Source organism: Mus caroli, chromosome 1 (genome assembly GCF_900094665.2).
Source record: "Mus caroli chromosome 1, CAROLI_EIJ_v1.1, whole genome shotgun sequence".
NCBI lineage: Eukaryota > Metazoa > Chordata > Mammalia > Rodentia > Muridae > Mus > Mus caroli.
Window position 1 is genome coordinate 42,200,143 of NC_034570.1, and position 20,905 is coordinate 42,221,047.

Here is a 20,905-nt window from a genome sequence, read left to right on the forward strand (position 1 = left end):
ATGAGAAATTACAGGAGTTGGCTCTCCTTCCGTCTTGTGGGTTCTGGGAACTGAACTCAGGTCAGCAGGGTTGGTGGCCAGTCCTTTACCCACTCAGCCATCTCCCCAGCCCAGGATAGCTCATATTAATATGGAGTTAGCCACATCTCTAGTGGAGTTATTGTGAGGATTAAGTTCATTACTGAACGTACAGCCCTTTGGTATGGTGAGCAGTCAGTGTTACTGGCATCATTTAAAAACGCAATTTCTTGGAGAAATGCACTGTAAATTAATCTTGGAAAGCTGAGGCTTGTCATCTTAGAGGAAGCTGGTTCATACAAGGCCCAGTCTGACATCGCTCTGCAAGGGCTGGCGGCAAAGGTGGTTTTGGAAAGAGATTCTTCTGGAGTGTGCCAGTTTTGGTTGGCGATAGAGATGGCACAGGGCAACAGTGACTTTGGTTTCCAGTTGGCATTTTCTGTAGATGGACTTTGCCTGGGAGGATGGATGGGTCATAGGTTTGTTTTGGCAGCAGGATGGCATCATGGCAACTTCAGCAGTTTGGATTGCTAGGCAGGTAGAGGTCATTTCTCTGGTCATATAAAAGAACTCATCTGAAAGTTTTGCTCATAGACCTGACTTCTTCTTCTTTCTTCCAGCTGGAAACCATGGCCAAAATGGAGGTGAAATCCTCACTTCTGGACAATATGATCGGTGTTGGAGATATGGTTCTTTTAGAGCCGCTCAATGAGGAGACGTTCATCGACAACCTGAAGAAGCGCTTCGACCACAATGAGATATATGTGAGTCTGTGGAGGCTTTTCTGCCTCTCACTTGCTTTCTTTGCTCTTTGTTCTTGAGTGTTCAGACAGTTTCGAGAGTCTACTAGATTGGCATAGGCACTGCACTGATAAGTCCAGTGAGTATTTCCCAACAAGTTTAAACACTAGCTGTATGCAAGATATTGCACATGGGTTGAGGTCACACTAGCACAAGGGCGGTGTTTCAGTTTCTCCCTCTGAGGACGTCAGTTCAGACAGCGTTGAGATCCATTGCCATCTTGGATACCTTCGGAGGATTAGAACACGAATCACTCAGAAGTTGTTCACCAAAACAGGGCCGTGAGCTATCAGGAAAGACTGGAACCTTCCTGATACTTGTCTATAGACGGACTGCAGTAGATTGCTACATTAGCATACGTTTCCTGGAGATCGGCATCATTATGGTTGCTGTTGGTATGATGGCAGGCACGAAAAGGCAGATTGTAAACATATCCACTAGTACACAAATGTATGTTTTCAAGATTCCTGAAAAGGGACTTCACAGTGTCACGGTGTTAAGCTCTCCAAATATATTAAAAACATGAGCTAAAAAAATAGATTTATCTTCAGCCCTTGCACTTGTGGACATAAAGGTGTAGTGTGAATTCAACCAATGAAATGGGGTATTGATTTTCAATGCGAGGGGCCTAGAAGCAAACAGAATCGGTTGGGCAGAGGTAGTGGAATAGATTTTTGCCTTGCTTCTGAGCTCTTTTCTTCTTTAAAAAATGTGCTCTGGACATCAGAATGAGTTGCATTATAGGGACAGGAAGCATTTTTCTTTATTGGTGTTGGGAGGAACTAGAAATAAATAGAAGGAGAGACCTAAAGGTGAGAACTAGCAAAGCTTTGACTTTTGTAGAACAAACTAGAACTTAGATGGAAAATTATAAGCTTTATTGTTATTATTATTATTATTAGTCACACAAAGCTATCTCTTCTATGTAGTCAACTCTCTTAGTCCCTTAGGACCTCTGTAATAAATGCTATCTTGTAGGTGACACAAGTTTATTTCTTGTAATCTAGAAAGCCCAGGAGGAAAGGACTAGCAGGTTCTGAGAGGAGGGCCTACCTCCTGGCTGATGGATACAGATGCTGCTGTGTCCTCCCAGGAGGAAAGGGGATGCCCGTGGGGCTCATAGCACTAACCACATTCTTGTGGATTCAGCACATGACCTGTTCACCTCCCAGAGACTCCCCCTCCAGACCACAGAAGCACTCAGACCACAGCACTCAGGGCAGCTGCAGGGAAGCTCTCACTGATTACTTTTTGTGTGTGTGAATAAGTCCTCATCTGGAAGTTTCACAGTAAAGGGAGACTTGTGACTCCCGCTTCTAGGATATCTCTTTGCTAACTGAATGCTAAACTGGGGATAGTAACAGTTCGGTCTCCTTAAGATGCTGATCCAAATGGAAAGGGCATTGAATGCTACTGTGGAGCAGGGGGATGGCCTTGTTTGGCTTGGTGTCACTTCCCTTCTTGGTGTAGCAGGATGGCTTCAGGTGGGAAAGCCTGGCCATTCTGTGGCTTTAATTGAAAGTATGGTCTGATATCAAATGAAAGATGGTCTGATATCAAATGAAAGATGGTCTGATATCAAATGAAAGATGGCCTTTAAACATTGGTCTCTGAGACTCAGACAGGAGGAATCAATTATATCCTAACTAATGGTGCCGATCGTTTTTCTTTTTGGCTCTAAGCAGCACAGTTCCCTTTTAGATGAATTGAAACTAGGAGAGAAGGGCATTCTGTGCATTTGAATACCTGATTTGTTGTGGCCACTAAAAATAAAACAGTCTCCCTCGTAACAAAGTGGATCTAGCAGACAAAATGTCTGGGTCTCAGCGCTAGCTAATTCTATTTTCTAAACTATTTCTTGAATGCCCTTTCTGGCTATATGACAGTAGAAAGTTGACTTTCGCTGTAGATATTGACATCAGTCATTTTCCATGATACTTGATGGCTACTCTTCTGTGAGCTGTGTGCTCTCCCTTCCATGCATTTAAACATGTCATGTTAGATGACAATGGTGTCTGTATTTCCAGTGGTAAAAGGCAGGTTCTAGAGTAATGCAGATAGCGTTCTCTTGCTCCCTCAGGACATTTATGAGTGCGTCTGACTATGCTTTACTGATGCCCACATAGAGCAAGGCTTCTTAACCGAATACAGTGCAGGAGAATTCCATCTCTATTTTGTAAGTTAAGCATATATTGTTTTTGCAATAAAAAAAATGCAAGAACTGTGTGATATATGGTTATCATGGTTCCCAGCCTCAAACACCATATACCCTACTGTAGGAAACCTATTTCTGGCTCTTATTTTGATAATATTCTTGCTTTTCTTTTCTTCATGGAGTGCTGTAAAATTGTTTGGCTTGGAACTTTAGCTTAAGTTAAAAATGTCCGCAGCATCGTCATCATACTATGTGTGTGTGTGTTTTCTAATTCTCTCTCAGAATTAGAAAGATGCTGTTGAAATCCGTTGTGTCCACGTATAGCTTTACTCTGTTCCTCTGGTAATTAACTACCTGGGATAAGCCATCCTGTAAGCATGTTAACTTTATACTGACAATGCTGGCAGTGACCAGAAAGTTGGCCTAGACTTGTGATCACAGTGCGAGCAATTTCCTGTGTGATTCAGCCATAGATTGGGGACCTCTGTTTTCCATCCTGGTGTCCCCCCCCCTTTCCGCGCCCCCCCCCCCCCCGCCCCCAGAGTGTCTGTTCTGACAGAACTGAGAGGTACTTTGCTCTGGATGTGATTTGCTACAGCAGTCACAGACTCTCAGAATCAGCTGACTCTAGAGTGTGAGAGGCATAGATACCCAGGCAAACACAGGTCAACAACTAGGGAGAGTGAAAGAAGATGGATGCCGAGAAAGCGCTGAGTGGCCACGTTGATGTCATATAGAAGATGTGCTCCCCAGGAGGGGTTTGTTATGAGTATCAGGCTGCCTGCGCACCCAGGGGCATGCTTCCTAGACTTTTTTGCTGTGAACTTCTGATGCAGAAAAGGGTAAATAGATTTTTCGGAGGATCTGGAGCAGAATTAAGTCTAATGATACAGTGAGGTTTCGCCAGCACCTTGCATCCAAAATAGCGTAACGCTTTACTTATTGTTCCATAACAAGTGGGTTTATTTTGATGTAACTCCTTGCAACCCGAAGAATACCATATGAAGGGGGCTGACACACTGATTGAATAGTAACATGCTGGCTCATGTCTGTGGCCCCTGGAACATCAGTGTTAGCGACTGGTTCAGCTGTCGTTCCAAGTCAGGGCTTTGGGCTTGTTTGGTGGGAGATAGGGGAATATCAAGTGGTGGGAGATAGAGGGAACAATTGGACTGGCCAGTTAGAAGCTAGCAGGGTCAGAGGCTGTTGCTGTTATTCCTCGCTCTTGGCAGAGTGCAGTTCAAGCTGGGACCAGCTGCAGGCCATGCCTTTTAGTCGCAGAGGCTCAGTATGGGGTCAGTGGCTGGGAAATACTAGTTGTGACATTCCCAAGCTCTGCTGGTCTAAGTTCTTTCTGCCCTTTGTCAGCCCTTCCGGCCCCTCCACCCCCACCCTCAGGCAAGCTTGCAGCTGGGGCCGGTCTCTTGTGGGCTTTGTTGTGATGGAGGAAGAGGCAGACCTGAGGTCGGATGTTCTGTTTTTAGAGTGGCTGGTCAGGACTGCGGTTCTGTCCGGGGACAGGAGAGCTGCAATTTAGGTAAGAACAGGGAGGACCAGTTGTGGAAAGTGAAGAAGCAAGGTGCCTGTCTGTTGGCAGAAGTATTTGTGGTGCTCAGCAGTAAATTTAGTTTGTTTTCTGTCTGAATTGTCAGGTTGGGGATCATCTACATATAGAGGTCTGAATTAGCCCAGTTTCAAGATCTTATGTTAAACTAATTGCACATGTAAAAATGGCAGCCTGGAAAATCTAGTACAAATTGCCTCAATTTTTAAAAACTCTGGAGGTAGGAATGGAATGGGACCAGACACTTCTCTAACACTCAACTATAAAGTACTGGATATTTGGTTAGCTTTGAATGTTGTAACAATAACACGGGTTCACATTTGTATACTTCTCATTTATATACAGGCTATTTCATACCACGTGGATCTAACATGTCACATGGGGTAGTCATACCATGTGGATCTAACATGTGTCACACGGGGAAGTTCATGCTATTTGGATCTAACACATGTCACACAGGGTAGTTCATGCCATGTGGATCTAACACGTTTCTAGAGATGCTGTTTGCCATAAATGACATGTCTCCTTTTGTTATATAACAGCTTGAGTTTTTCATCGTCTTATTGTTTGTCTACATCAGAAGAGCTCACTATTTATGTGAGTGACTTAGCTCAGGGAATTTCTGCCCTGTACTGAATGAGAATCTGAAATTCGGACCTTTAATTTGTTAACAGAGCTCAGAATTGGCACTCAAAGCCTAGCTCAATGCTATTCTTACAAGCTAACTGCCCTCCTGGTTTTTGTAATTTCACAATTTCTTCTTTAAAGTCTTAATTTTTTTTTTCTTATACAAAAGCGATATGCTTTTGAAAAACATCCAGGCAGCTTAGGCATATGTAACATGGAAATGTGGTTTTCTTGTATCGGATTTCCAGAAGTAATACTGATTACGGCACTGTTTCAGAGTCTGCCAGATGATCACTTAAAGAAGGATGCGTCTTTGGTTTTAGAGTTGGAAGTTCTCTTTCCTCAGACATCCCAGACCCATTGAGGTTTGTGTGGGACAAGGTTAATCTTCAGTGCCATTTCTACTTCTGCCTACACCAAGTAGGGAAGGGATGGGGAGAGCCCACCCCAGACCTGATCTTGTGCATGCCTAGACTGCAGTGTGGGTGGGTGGGTGGCTCCTGGGAAAGGTGGAGAGCAAATTGTGTGTGCAGTTGGGAATTTGGATGCCAATACAACACTGAAGCCTAGATCGAGCCAGGAACTTCAGTTGTGAGGTGTAGAGGAATGTTGTGTCTGATTTTGAGGACAGTCCATCGCTTGCATGCTTTAGGAAGACAGACAGTTTTGACAATAATGTGTCAGTTTTTAATCTGTCCACACTCTCGTAAAACCCAAGGTAACTGGAAAATCTTTAACCGGGCCGATACACAGTTGTCTGTTATCTGCCAGTCTTAGTTATTTCAGGTTGCAGGTTCTATATTGTTCTTGCAATATTTGTGTAATATTATAAGTATTTATAATCATTTAACTCAAGTATTCTGGTTGAAGCTACATCTGTAGTTAGATTTGGAGGACATGACGACATCAGAAAAGACCTATGTTGGAAGCAGTTTGATGGGCGGGCACCCTGGAGCAGAGGCCTGACTTGAGGTCTGGCTCTGCCACTTTTTGTCTATGAGACCTGAAAAAAGTCCAAAACCACTATGAATACTTTAGACCCTTTATGTTTTAGTTCATTTAGGTCTTAGAGAGTCTTGTGTGCTGTAACATTTTCATTTTACATATGACAAAACATTCTTAGGGAGGCCCAGTGTCTGTTCCATGCTCACACTGTGAGTATAAAATGGAGCTGGGATTTATAAACAGGAAATTCAATGCTGGAGGTCAAGGTCATGTGCAAATGATGGCTCTGTTGACCTTACATGAATATCAGTGACTTCACTAATATGGAAGCCTGTTTAGTTTCCTAGTTATATATGAAATAGAAATTTGTATAGGCTTTGAAAGGAGGCAGTTTCCAAGTGACCTAGCGGAATCGTGGGTTTGATAATCAGTGTTCTTGCCATATATTGACAGAGCACTCAGTGGTGCAGTGACATGAACTTATCAGATATGGGATAGGTACATCGGGTTCTCAAGTCACAGGTTATCATGCCATGGTCCCTATACGTCAAAGCAGAGATACATCAATCAAGAAGATAACTGAGTTCGCCCCTCCCCCGCCCCCAAGCAAAACAAAACAAAACCAAGCCTAGAACATCTCAAGGAAAGAGTGTTGTTCATCATATTATGTGGCCTGCAAGTGACCGGCAGCTCCTCATAGTCCTTCTGCTTTATGAACACAAGGTAGAAGAAGAAGGCATTTGGCTCAGCACACATGGGGCTCAGCACACACACATGGGGCTCAGCACACATGGGGCCAGTTCAGTTAGACCCAAATCTCCTTCTTTATCTACAGAGCAGATGAATTTTAATGGCAGTTTTTATTCTTTGTCACGCACAACCATCTGTACCATTGCCCACGACTGAGTTCTTTCATCTATGAAATGGGTATTTTGATAATGATCTCACTGAGTTCCTGCACGGATGACTGACACATAGTAGGAGTGGGATATATTGCAGGTGGTGGGATTGTATTTCCATTTTCTTCTGTTGTAACTGAACACTGTATTATTTTTACTTGTTGTTTTGTTTTAGGGTGTTTTTGTTTGTTTGTTTGTTTGTGATTAAGATGTATTTGACAAATGTTGCTTGTAGTTCAGACTGCATGGCATTATTGTCCTGGTGAGAGCTTCTGACTGTATCACAGCATGGTGGAGAAACAGAAGAGGGAAGGTCTGTATGCAAGCAAATACCAGTGACCACTTGGTGAGACAGAAGACAGGAGACTCTGGGGCTAGGTTGTACTTTTTGTAATCTCCACTTGCATCCTGTGGGAACTACATGAATCTCTTCTGAGGGTGGTGCCCCACCCTTAAAGGTTCCTCCAACTTGACCACATTTGAGGTCCAGTTTCCAGCATGCAGATTTGGGGAACACACCCCAGCCGAGTAGCCTCTTTCTCTTCTTCCCAACCTCTGCCTTCCCTACTTGCTCTTGCTTTTGTCTTCATTGTACAGATTTATTTTCACTGTATTCCTGTTTCCAGTTAGCCACACAATACTGTTTTCAGGACTCGTGGCAAGAAGGGAACCTAACCACCGGGGCCACATAACCCTTGCGATGGGCTTTATTGGGTCTGGAGAACAGTATATATTTGGAAGATCCCGCCCCCTTTCAGAATCTGTCTCAGCGATGATACGGCAGTGGGGTGTTGTCCTGCTCTAAATTAAAGGCAGCCTGAGCTGATATTTTTAGCTGGTATTTAAATGTGGCATGAGATTCATATATAGTTCTTTAATTTATAGTCTGAAATGACTGACAGCCCAGGAATGAAAGATCATGATGTGATGGTAGGCTAGACCAGCAGGCCTGGATGTCATCTGCAGGCCTCTTAGTTTATTTGTAGACATCTAATCTGAGGCTGGTGACTTAAGGCACTGGATAAAATAGTGAACTGAGAAATACTGGAAACTTAAAAACAACAAGCAGGATGTGGTGTGCGAGGTTCTGAGGGATCATGAAGGCGGTGAGGAAGCAGGCTTTGAGGAGTCTGTGAAGCTGACTTGGCTGCTGCGAGTGCATAGAACAGTTTAGAAGAAAGTATGGGCAGGCAGCGAACTGGGGACATAACCAGTTTCTTGTGTCCTGATTTTCCTGTAGCGTTGTGATAGGTGCAGATGGGGCTGTGTGTGTAACAGGTGTGTGTACACCAGTTCACAGCTGTCGTAGCATCAAGGAAGTCAGTGTGAGGCTACCACTGCTGTGAGACCTTGGGTACATTTTCAGCCTGTGTCTCCAGTTAATTCATGTGTAAAAAGAGGGCATTATTAGTGATGTGGTATGTGTGTGTGTAGTATCTCATGCATTAAAAAAACACATATAGTACATTATATATGTTATGTATATATATATATATCTCACAAATATGTTTCTGAGAGTAGAACTGTCAGATACATACATTGGATCACATTTTTTTGTTGTTGTACCAGAAAGGTACTGAAATCTGTTCTTTACCTCACATTTATAATTTTGACTTACATCATTTTGCACAGTTTTTGAATGAAATAAAGAACAATCAAAACATTTGGTAGATCATACTGTGTCTTCTAATAAAACCCCAAAGACAAAGTATCTCTTCAAGAGCATTGGGGAAGTCTCACAGATGTCCATTTCATGGCATGTGGTGCATAATAGTTTGTGTCCTGTGATCAAATTCCCAGGGTCCAAGACCCCAGAGGAGAAAGGATCCCTCACGATGAAGTGAGTGGTTTTTGTTTCTGACAATTCCAAGGACTGTTTTTTTTTGCTGTCATCTTAGTATTAGCTTCACTAGACTTATCTCACATGCTCGCCTGGCAACGCAGCCATTTCCTGTATACAAAGACCATTTTGAAAAAGTCTTCATGACTTTGGCATTATAGGACTACTGGGTGAATTTTGCTGAGGTTTAGGGCTTGGAGTCCTGATTTGGCTGTTGTACAGTGGTCAGTAGATTCCAGTGGAGCCATGTGGAGTTTATACCACCATAATAGGTACTGTTTATATACTTGCTGTGGTCTTGGTGCTTTGATATGTAGTTTTCATTTAATCCTCAGATCTTCAAGGGGGAATTAGTAGTAGTCCCTCTGTATACAGGAGGAAACTGGGGTAGGGAGAAGCTAAAAATGTGCCTCGATTTACACAAGACTGAAGATTTACAGGAAAATGTGGAGCCAGCTTTATACAACACTCCAAATAGATTAAAGCACAACCAAGGGAGTATGATGGAGAGCNCTGAGTGGAGAGCTCAGATGCCTGCCGATGGTGTGGGTTCACATCTAAGCATGTTCGTCATCTGACCCTTTGCCTCTCAGTGACTTGTGACTTCAGAACTGCTCTTGTACTGCCTGCCTGGAAACTCTAGAGACTGATTATTCACCCCACCCCACCCCGTCTCCTCCTTTCCTCTCTCCCTTGTCCATCTCCATCCATCTCCATCCACGCTACCCCTGCTAAGAACTCAGGTCTTAGTTACTGGTTGGGTAGCATTGTTGTAGAGCAACCCTCAGGTTGAAGCCTCCTGCCTGTGGAAAAGCAAGAATTCTAACAGTAACCATTGCTGTTGAGAAAGTTACCAAAATAAAGATTTTTCTTTAATACACACACACACACACACACACACACACACATACATACATATATACATATATATATTTATTTAAAAATTTTATGGATATGGTATGTATACCTCTGCAAATGTGCACAATATGTGTGTTGGTGCCCTAGAGGCCAGAAGATTGTGCCAGGTCCTCTTTCAGGTCCTCTGTAAGACCAAGTACTCTTAACCACTGAGCCATCTCTCCAGCCCCAGATATTTCCTCTTTTATAGAGATATTTTATGTTAAAATGGCAACATATTGGGTTTTATGACTCGAACACAATATGGATTTGGGTAGGGTCTCACTGCTCTCTGGATATTTTCTGGGAATCTCACAAACAAACATATTTGTCTACAGTGAGGATATCCTACATCCTGCATCCCCCTCCACCATCTAGGCTTTCACCCACAACCAAACCCTGGGAGGTGCCTCTCTACTCTCACTCATCTTCCTTGGCACCCTTTAAAGACCTTCTAAACCCACTGGAGTGTGTCTATCTGCCTGCGGAAAAGCAGTGACATTGGAAAGCACACGCCCACCCTCCCAGATGTCTTACCTTATAGCTGAGAACTTTTCTTTCTCTTAATCCTTGTGCTTAAAATCTGTTTTTTAATAAATTCTAACTCTAAATGTTAGGTTACAAACAATTCTACTAGGCTCTGCCCAACAGCTACCTAGCAACAGCTTGCGTCGCAGCCCCGCCAGGCTCTCTCTCACCATCTTCTTTCTCTCTTTGTTCCAACGTGTTCCCAATCAGCCTCTTTCTCTCTTTGCACCTTCCTCTCTTTCTCTCTTTCCGTCCCCTCTTTCTCTCTCCCCACTTCTCTGCCCTCATAGCTATGTTCCCAGCCTTCCCAGGTCCCCATTCTCACCCTTCCCATAATAAGTATTCTTTATACTAGGCCTGTTGCATGGTGAGATTCCTCAGGGAATTCCTCTGGTGTCACGGGTGGATGGGGGGGACACCTTGGCATGGGCCCACCAAGGTACTCCTTCCTGCCACAATTATACCATAATGCTACACATACTAGCTTATCCTGAAAATCTCTTCTGGGATGAAGCCAAGAATCCTGGGTGTGTGTAAGTGGAGTTCTCTGAAATGAACTTCTCAGGTAGCAGCAAGAAGCACCACAGAGCTGTGCCCCGTCCCTATCACCACAAGCTTATTACTCAGCCTCTTCATTGTCTTAAGAAGGAATTTTAATTATTTTTTGCATGTCTTTGGAGATCCTTAAAAACTCAACACAGGTACTTCAGAATGCTGGCAAATAATATGCACTTCAGTAGCTTTTTACTTAGATATCAGTAAACTCACATGACGTGGTCACAGGTTCTTATCTTAATGGTCACAAGAACCAAGAAAGGAATACAGCAACAAATGGCCATATTAGTCAGTAGAAATGTATTCAGATGAGGAGTCAGGAATCAGCTGTCTCCCTAGACTATACAGTCAACAACTGTAAGCCCAGGAGCTCTGGATTATATCTTCAACCTTTGTACACGGAAGTACTCCTCTCTTGGGCAGAAGCCTCCCACTGGACCATCCAGATTATGGATGCTGAATTCTTTATGCCACCAGAAACGAACAAAAGGAAGAAAGGAAAGAACTCTTCAGGTTACAAGAAAAACATTTTTTATCTTAACAGAAAAAAAATAATCATAATAATCATTTCAACATCAAAAATAAATAAACCAGGAAGGTGTCAGTTAACAGATAAAACAGTTACATAGCTGAAGTGCTATTTAATCTAAAGTGGCTTCAAAACCCACACATGTGACTTTTAACTCCCAAGCGGGAATGGTTCAAAGCCCGGATGGGCCAAGACTCAAGAATGGCCCATCACAGGACTGCATAACCAAACTGATTTAACTGTCAAATAAACAAGCAACACATTTCCTAAAGGCCAATTTTTAAAAGCATCATGTGAATTATAATTCCTCGGCAGAGGCTTTCAGAAAACCAAAGTTCCATAGCTAACTACTCTGATGGTACAAGCCTAAATTCCTGCCTTAGCATGGCTAAGGCAGAGACAAGTAGGAGGTTAAGGCAAGCCTGGACTATATACAGAACTGAAGTTCAAGGCTAGCCTGGGCTACCCAGCAAACAAACAAACAAAAGATGGGGGCAAGCTAATTAATCTGGGCACTAAAGTAGATGAAAGGACACTCATTACTGTCTACGTGAGCACTCGTGGTCTGAGGTCTGATTGGAGAAAGGTCCCTGTGACCTGTAGAAGGACCAAGAATATCCAAGAAAGGCAGAGGCCACAGCAGGTCTACAGGAGGAAGTTGACTTTGGAAAAGCAAGAGCAAGAAATGGCATTTGAGAGGTTGGTTTTTAGGGGGCAGTCACCCGGTTAGCTGTCTCCTAACTTACTTCTAAAGCACGCATTACTGGGGATTAAAACGCATCTGTACATCATTGCGCACAGCAGCCTTGCTCTCTATAGCCTTGACAGGGAAGTAACCCAAGGGGGCACTGACAGGAAACAGGTAAATGAACTGTAGCCATGCAGGGAAACACTATTCAGACTGAAGCATCTTTGGAAGACAGAGACTAAATAGTGTGGCTTCCCTCCAGACAAGCTACCCAACCAGTAATTAAGCCTAGGATCACATCCTTAGCAGGGGAGGGCAGGGAAAGGGAGGAAGGAGGAGGAGTTTGGAGAGACTAGGGGAGAGCAGGGGAGAGGAGGAGGGAGGAGAGGAGGGAGGAATCAGTCTCTAGAGTTTCCAGGCAGGCAGTACAAGAGCAGTTCTGAAGTCACAAGTCACTGAGAGGCAAAGGGTCAGATGACGAACATGCTTAGATGTGAACCCACACCATCGGCAGGCATCTGAGCTCTCCACTCAGNGCTCTCCATCATACTCCCTTGGTTGTGCTTTAATCTATTTGGAGTGTTGTATAAAGCTGGCTCCACATTTTCCTGTAAATCTTCAGTCTTGTGTAAATCGAGGCACATTTTTAGCTTCTCCCTACCCCAGTTTCCTCCTGTATACAGAGGGACTACTACTAATTCCCCCTTGAAGATCTGAGGATTAAATGAGATTACATATCAAAGCACCAAGCCCAAGTGTGTAAGCATTCTGTAAGCATTCATGTGTTATGGTGATGTAAACTCTATGTAGTTATCTACTGACCACTGTATAACAGTAGAGTCAGATCTCTAACCCCCAGACCGCAGATAAATTTATCTAAGTCTAGAATGCCAGAGTTCACCTGGGATCTCTTTAAAAGTTGTGGCTGGCTGGTCTCCCCCAGGTCACTGAGATGGTTTCTGAGGACTCCTAGTGGAATAGGAATAGCCTTTGTGTCCTAAGTTCTGATTTCAGGGCTCCTCCAGGCTCTGAACTGCAATCTGTGGAGGAAAGGCTGCTGGAAGACCCACTGTCCTCCTGAAGAGAGGTCAGTTTCCTGCAGTCACAAGAAGCACCCTTAGGTTGTATGTGCTATTTGCAGGGCATCTGTTTGGAGGGCTAGAAGTTCTTAAGACATGCAGCTGGAGATGGTTGTGACTTCGGAATGTTTGCCCATTCTTGATTTAATGTCTGCCCCAGGAGAAGTGAAAGAGAAACTGTTAATTGAGTGTGCCTTTTATCCTCGGGTCCAGCCTGTTCTTCCTCTTTACTTTTTCTGTCTTGTTCCCTTTTCTTTCTTCTCCTCTTTCCCTACTTCTATCCTACATGCTGGAGGTTCACACACAGACAAGAGAGGAGCTCTTCAGTGCCTTGTGGATGGAATGTTGATGCCACTGACTGCTGGTGCTGAGGTTGGGAGGATGGGGCAGTGAGCAAGGAAATGACTCCTTGGCAAATGAACGTCCTGTCTTTTGAGGGTCTGATGCAGTAACAAAATGCCAGTGAGAATGTTTAAGACCAAGTGTTCATTGATGTAGAAATGAACTGCATTTCCTGTGTATATATGATGGGCAGCCTAAAACCAGAGTTGAATGTCAGTCCACCCCAGCCAGTCAGCTGCTTCCAGGGCTATATTGTGTGTCTTCAAGGAAGAAGGATTGTGAGTGAAGATTTCATTTTTCCTACTGCTACCATGGGGATATTGAAGTCTTTGTATATAGACCCTTTAAGGAAGAGAGACCCACCAACAGCAATGACAGCAAACCTTAGAAGTTCAAGACTAGAGGCCGCAGTCCTGAAGTGGAATGAAAGTCGCCAGCCTGGCAGAGATGAGGTTATTCTAGAGACACATGTGAGCTTCCCTTTGTCTATTAAAATGATTGTCCCCAAGAAATTGCAGTTTCTACAGGAATCTCATGCTGGGAGAAGGCCACAGCTTGATTTCAAAAGGAGAAATTTGTCTCCAGGAAAGAGATTTCACACTGCCCTAAGAACTTGTCAGGCAACTCTGCAGGAGAGATCAAGCCCAAACAATGGTATGGGCTGGGCTCCTCTCGGCCGGGACAATCTATCTTCTTTTTAAACAATACCCTCCTATTAAGACTCTAAAGAGGGGACACTCTGTGTGTGTGTGTGTGGGGGGGTGAGAATGCAAGGGAGCAGGCACTTATGTGCATTTGCAAGCATGCCTTCCTCACTGGACTCTGTTGTTCTTCCCATAAGTCTCCTTTTCCTGCATTTGACTGTTGCTTGTTTGTTTAATTGGTTTGATGGTGCACAGGCTGGGATCCTGCTCAGTGGTGACATGGGAGTAATATGGCTGCTTTGATGCCTGCTTAGATTACTATGTCTTGTCCTGCTTGGCCCCTTCTCTGGAGGTGCTGTTGTATCAGTTACTGAAGTGATGCAGCAAGCCATTTTCAGAAATTAATGGCTAATGACAATCTTCTGGCTCACAGCTCTCTGGAACAGCAATTCAGACTTAAGCTTTGCGTATCTTGCTGTCCTCATCTGGTATTATTTGTATGGTTGAAGTATCTGGTGCCATCAGTGGGGTAATGGTTTGGGGTGGCTCACTCATAACACCTATAGCACAGGCTGTAGGGCAGGGTGCATTGCTCCCCCACGTGATGTCTGCATTGATCGCTCAAGCTCATTCACATCTAGAGAACAGGATAGTTGTACAGACATGGGCACATCCCAGTCCACACATGGTTTTCAAATCTCGGCCAGAATCGCAATTGCTAATGTCTCTTTGATCAACCCATGTCTAGATTCACAGGTTGGGGAAATGAGCATTTCCCTTTGAAACACTCCCCTTGTTTGTTTCCAAGTGGGTATTGATGGGACTGCTAATGATAGATTCACATTGTGCAACAGGTCTCACCTGGGAGGTTTATTAAAGGGAGAGAGTAAGGGGTAAGAGGGTATGGGGCTTCCTCTGGTTGGAGGGAGGGAAGAAAGGAAGAGGGGGAAGGAATGCACGGCTTTTTATCACGGCCATGGTGCGTGTGCAGGACTTACTGTAGAGGAGACAGTGGGAATGTGTGGTGGCCCTCTGGGCAGCTAGTGATGACTGACTTATTGTCCTGAGTCTCTTGGGGCTGACCATGAAGGTGTCTAATTGTCCCATTGTCACCAGGTCCCTTGGGGTTGGCCGTGGAGGTGCCTGATTCCTAACAGATATTTATGCAGGTAGAAAACATTTTTTTCTGACTATATTTGTAATAGCCCCTTCAGTAGGACAGGAAGCTAGAGAGAAGGGTATGACTTAAGGCTTTGTTCACTGACAACACATGGACCACAGGCTTAATGAAGTAGTGACCGCTGCATATAGTGAATTTGGTGTTGCATGTCCACACAAGAGTAATGGACTATATCACCCACTTTCCTAGTGATGACTGTGAGCCTGTGTGAGCCAGTCATTAAGTGAAAGATACTTACTGAGCCACCTTGGTGGGTCCTGTTCTGCTTGGTAGTGACACAGCTGGGGACAGAAGAAGCACCGCTAATTCAGAATGCGGTGAAATTCTCTTGTCATTAGCGGGGTTTTGATGTTGAGGCAGCAGTTTGTTCTTCTGTAGGAATGCCAGGCAGCAGATTTCTTTCTTTCTTTTTTTTTTTTTTTAATCACAGCTCAGCAATTGTAAAAGTTTGGCTTAAAAGAGCCAGCGCAGTTGAGAGCAGGTTTCTCTGCGGGCAGCACATCTGTATACTTCTTTTATTTTTATTTTACAAAAGGAGAAAGATGCAAGTACCTTCCTTGCAAAGAGAGCTCCTCGTCTGTTCAGTAAAGAGTAAAGCTGTGACCAGTAGCCACATTTTCATTTCTGTGGTGTAACTGTAATTGTTAGAAGCCATTCACTTTCCCATTTTGGACATCTTCGTGCACCTGTTCTGGAGAGTTCTGGTGTGACAAACATCAAAAGCTTTGAGAAACTCTTGTCTGATTGGGACTAGGAAACCTGTGGTCATTCTTTTGGGCCAGGTTAATTGAGTCCTGACAACAGAATTTAGGAACACACACTGTGTGGAGGTTCTCATATAGTGGTACATTTTCTGCCTTTGGTTAGATGATGCTCATATTGGTGGAACATACAGAAAATGATTCGTTTTGTTTCCCATGGTGGGAAAGGTCTCCTACATTCAACTCATTGTGGCTCATATAAAGGCATTGCAAAATGTTCCTCCTGTTTCTTTGCCTTTTATTTTGTTTAATTTTCATCCCCGTGGGTCTCAGTGGTGCCAGTGCTGGAGAACTTCTAGAAATGTTAACTGTTGACTGGTGACATTGGAAAAGAGAGGGTGCTGGGCTGGTCACACCCCTACTCTCATCTTAGGCAAATATTTTTCCTTTTTAAAACATTTTTTTAAAGTTATATTTTATTATTTATTTGTGTGTGTTTGTCTGTGTGTCTGTCTGTCTCTCTCTATGTGTGTATGCATGCAATGGCATGTGGGGCACATATGGAGGACAGAGGATAACTTGTACTAGGTTGGTTGATGTATGTGGGTCCCAAGGATAGAATTCACGTCTCAATGGCAAATGCCTTTACTGACTGGCCTATTTCACTGGTCTCCTTTTCTATTGTGTATATAGTTAGCAATTTTTTTCTTCTTTCTGTCTTTATGATGTTGAAACTAAAGAAAACTAGAGCTCCCAAGATGCGTTTACTAAGTGGCTATGGCCTGTGGTATTGTAGCCTTGCACAAAATGGACTAAACCAGTCTTACTGGACATGCCAGCGATGGAAGGTTGAAGGATAAAGGAAGAGAGTTTTAGTTTGCAACTTGGAGTTAGTTAGCATCCATGAAAACACAGCATTGACCCCTCAAGAAGTACATTTAAATTTAACATTAAATGTAAATTCAACATTATACATATGTTCCATTGGAAAGTGAAGGTAAATTCTACTACCAAAGTGTATTAGATATAGTGTGAAATTCTGATGTTTGTTTATTTCCAAGGGTGTGGATCTAATGCTGAGTTGCTTGTGGTCTGTACTGCTAGTAGACAGCAGGCTGTAGCGGGGCAGTGCTGACGTCCTTACCCTAGGTATGGGCATGGGCTGAGTAGTTAGGTTGAAGCAGAATGATAACAGTGAGTGGAGGCACTAGCCGTAAGAGTCTCCTGGGAGAGGGTGGCTTCTGCTTACAGTTACCAGTAGTTACAAGATTTTGGCAAGCATGACAGGGCTTTGGCGAGCTCGTGTCCAGAGTCATAAAGTTTTGTCAAGATTTATCTTGAAGCATATTTTCAATCTATAAATTTGTGCTTTTCATTTGTGAGAAGAGTGAACATGCACTCTTTCTTGGCCACCTGGGTTCAGAGAGGCACAGTGTTCTTAAATGTAAGACTGGTGAAGGACAAGTGTTAGTTTCACAAGGATGAAACCATATCACACTGAACTTGGAGAGGGTCAAATGCATCCCGTGTACTTGTCAGCCTATTTATTATTTCTTTCTTTTTCTCTTATTTGCAGACATACATTGGGAGCGTGGTTATATCTGTTAACCCCTACCGGTCCTTGCCCATTTATTCGCCGGAGAAAGTGGAAGATTACAGAAATAGAAACTTCTATGAACTGAGCCCTCACATGTAAGTACAGCTAGCAAACTCTTAACTTTCTCTTCTGCTCTAGCGCATAATTGACAGATGTGTGCAGCTGCCTCCTCAAATCACGGGAAAATGTTTTCTTTTCTTTGTCTTCTTCTGGTTTTTAGATCAGGGAAAAATATGTAGATGTTAATAGTTAAATGCCGTAAAAACTAAGGCAAATACTGGTGTGTAAAGTATTTCTGCTGCAGAGTCTGTGTGAGCAGCAGCAGCTGGTGAGGTTTGTACATAAAACAGGAGTGCACATTGTTTATGAGAGTCCATCGGCTAGGCAGTGGGGGCACACATTTTTGTCCCAGCACTCAGGAGGCAGAGGCAGGGGCAAGACCAGCCTGGTCTACAAAGCCAGTTCTAGGACAGCCAGAGCCACACAGGGAAACCATGTCTCCAAAACCAAACCAAACCAACCAACCAAACGACAACAACAACAACAACAACAAAAACCAGAGTCCAGCTATTTTCCAACAACCAGAAACCAGACAATTTTCATTGTCTTTTGGGGCTAAGAAAGATTTCAAGTGTTGAGTTATACTAGTGTTTGGCTTTTGTTTTCTACTCTGAATGACTGAAGTAAACTTATGAAAGTTTTCTTATGTTTGATGGATCAATACAGACCTGGATTACTAGATTTTTAATTACCCTTATAAAAAGGTCTGCAAAAGAAAAAAAGAAAGAAAGAAAAATTATAAGGCAGGTTCAGTGGAGCCTTAAGCACCAAAACTTTTTTATTGCTCTAGTTATGTTTTGCTCACTTAAACTCAAAAGGAATCTATCTGTTCACCCTTTATGTTCTTGTGGAGAGTTAAAAGAAAGAGAAAGATCCTGTTTGGGCCAAGTGGTGTAATGAGCCTCAGACTTCTTTAGTTTTGCCTGAGCAGAGACATTTCCTGCCCCTCCTCCATGGGTATGTGAGTTCCTCTGGAATTCTTACTGTTTCGAGTTGCATTAAATAACTCGTGGTGATTTGCAAAGGGGTGATTTGTTAGATGTGATAGAATTTTTGTATGTGATAAAATGTCGCATGTAGATTTAAGATATCCAGGAGCTGTTGCTGGATGCTGGCCCAGGACTGATGTATACAAAGGTGTCTAGAGAGGTGTCAAGGGTTCTGCAAGGCTGTGCCGTGATCGCTGCTGTTATTACGGTTAGCTTTTATCAAAACACTGTCGCCCTCTCATCAAAAATATATGCATTGTTGAAAACAACCCCAGCTCATCATGAGATGCATATAAATAAACATGTGTGTTCAGTGTTCACTGTGAGCAGAAATGCTGATGTGGAAATAGTTTAGAGAATGTCTTGGCTGAGGAAAAGATTAATTTGTCATTGGGATATTGGGGTAGTGGTGGTGGTAGTAGTGTGGCTTTTGAGAGTGTCGTCGAAGCTACGGTCCTGTGGTTCAGGTGTTCAGCAGTATCTCTAGTTAGGGCTGATTTGGGTGACTAAGATGTTGATGATGTCTAAAGACACTTGGTTGTCACACTTCGTAGGTAAGAGGGAGCTGCTGGTCGTTAGAGGACAGGGATGCTTCTGTACAACCCACACAGTGCAGATCACAGGACTGTCTGCTCACAGGGACAGTGTGCTGGAGCCAAGATGCTCAGTACTAAAGTAGAAGAACTTTAGCCTTAACTGTGTTTTCTCTTGTGGTTAAAGATCACCTCTATTTTTCACTCCTTTTGATGAAAAATGAGCTCTTATAATAAGGAATATATATATATATGTGTGTGTGTGTGTATATATATATATATGTATACACATATATGTATGCACACATATCTGTCTAGTGAACTGTCTATCTCACTATCTAGTTGTGTATTTTGATTTCTCTTGGTGATGCAGCTCACAGGGACATGTGGGGCTGTTTGGATATAATATTTAAATTTAATATTTAACATTTAAATTTAATATTTGATATTTAAATGTAATATTTAAATATGTGAAAATAGATACTAAAAACTGAAATCAAGTAGGTTTTGCCAATGATCTGGTCTCACTGTGCCTAAGGGGGGGAAAAATCTGAAATTGCTTTTATCATTTTATAATTATAATCATTCCTCTAGACCCCTTTCATTTTATTTAGTGCCTGAATGTTTGTTTTAAGTCTTAGGTATTGAAGTCATATTCAAAGTACGGTGCTTGGAGTGACTGCCAGATTCTCAAAAGACATGTTCAAAAAGCCACACTGGGAAAAGCCTGTGCTTTGCGAGCCCAGCTTCCCACGGGCTGTTCTTACATACTGCAATAGATAGCTCACTCGATGATGGATATGGAACTGCAAATGGTGCTCGTTCTTGGTTATCCTTTACGCTGCAGACCTCAGACTTTTACTTTAATTGTAACGACACTGAGCAGAGCAGCTGGTCCAGCCTGAGACTTGCACTGTGTGTGTGCTGGCATTACCCTAAAGACTTTCCATTATAACTCACTTCCAAAATGATACTTCGAGGGAGGTGCTATTACCAGTAGGGAAGTTGTTACATCTGATGGTGGCGGAGACCTTGTGGGCTTTGTACCTGCCCTACATCTGGAGTTCCACACTGTTCTCAACCGGGCTTTTTGCTGTGTATTTCTTCAGGGTTGCCTGTGTTCTTTGTGCCTCATACCCTCCTTTAGGAGCTATGACCATGCCTCAGGTTACATCCACTGCCTTCCCCTCAAGCCACATTTCCATCTGCAGTTTTAAATCTCTCCATTGGAAATGTTTTGATGTGGTAGATGGGTGTTCTAGGACTGTCTGTCTTAATTTGTGCTTCTGAACCATTTCTGGAGGGGACAGCGTGGCACTGCTATCCTGCTGGAAAGCAGCACCACCAGCACCGAGGGATTCCACACGTGCCGTATCCTGTCTCCCTGTGTCTGGCTGCCTTCCTATGTTCGCACTCATTGTACCTGCTCATTCCCACCACAGCATCTCTGCATGCTTTGAGTCCACACCTGCAATGCTTGCTCTCCCTTGGCTCTAGAGCACCTCTGGTGCTGTCTTCAAATCTTAGCTGGTGTTAGACCCTCTCTTACCTCGTCTCTGCCTCAGGCTGGGTCTGCTGTTTCCTTCGCAGTCAACAGTTGAACATTTACTCAGGGAGTCTCTGCCACGTTAGGTGTGGTTTACATGATGGCTGGAATGTGGCAGGGGATGTGACAGTGAAGGTCCATTGCCTAGAGCTTGCACTCGTGAACTTCTTACAGCCTTGAGCAAACCA

At 43.4% G+C, this 20,905-nt stretch overlaps 1 protein-coding gene across 3 annotated transcripts in view; it reads left to right on the forward strand.

The window, feature by feature from the left end:
- Positions 1 to 486: 486 nt before the first annotated feature.
- Positions 487 to 20,905, forward strand: part of Myo1b (myosin IB) — a 136,569-nt gene continuing 116,150 nt past the window's right edge. For 2 of the 3 annotated variants that reach the window (XM_021176602.2, XM_021176619.2), the window contains exons 1-3: positions 489 to 556; positions 639 to 782; positions 17,569 to 17,684. In XM_021176602.2, the coding sequence (XP_021032261.1) occupies positions 524 to 556; positions 639 to 782; positions 17,569 to 17,684 (293 nt within the window). In that variant the 5' untranslated portion in view covers positions 489 to 523. Of the gene's footprint in view, positions 557 to 638; positions 783 to 17,568; positions 17,685 to 20,905 lie in introns of all 3 variants that reach the window. The other variant, XM_021176586.2, reaches the window with a different exon arrangement.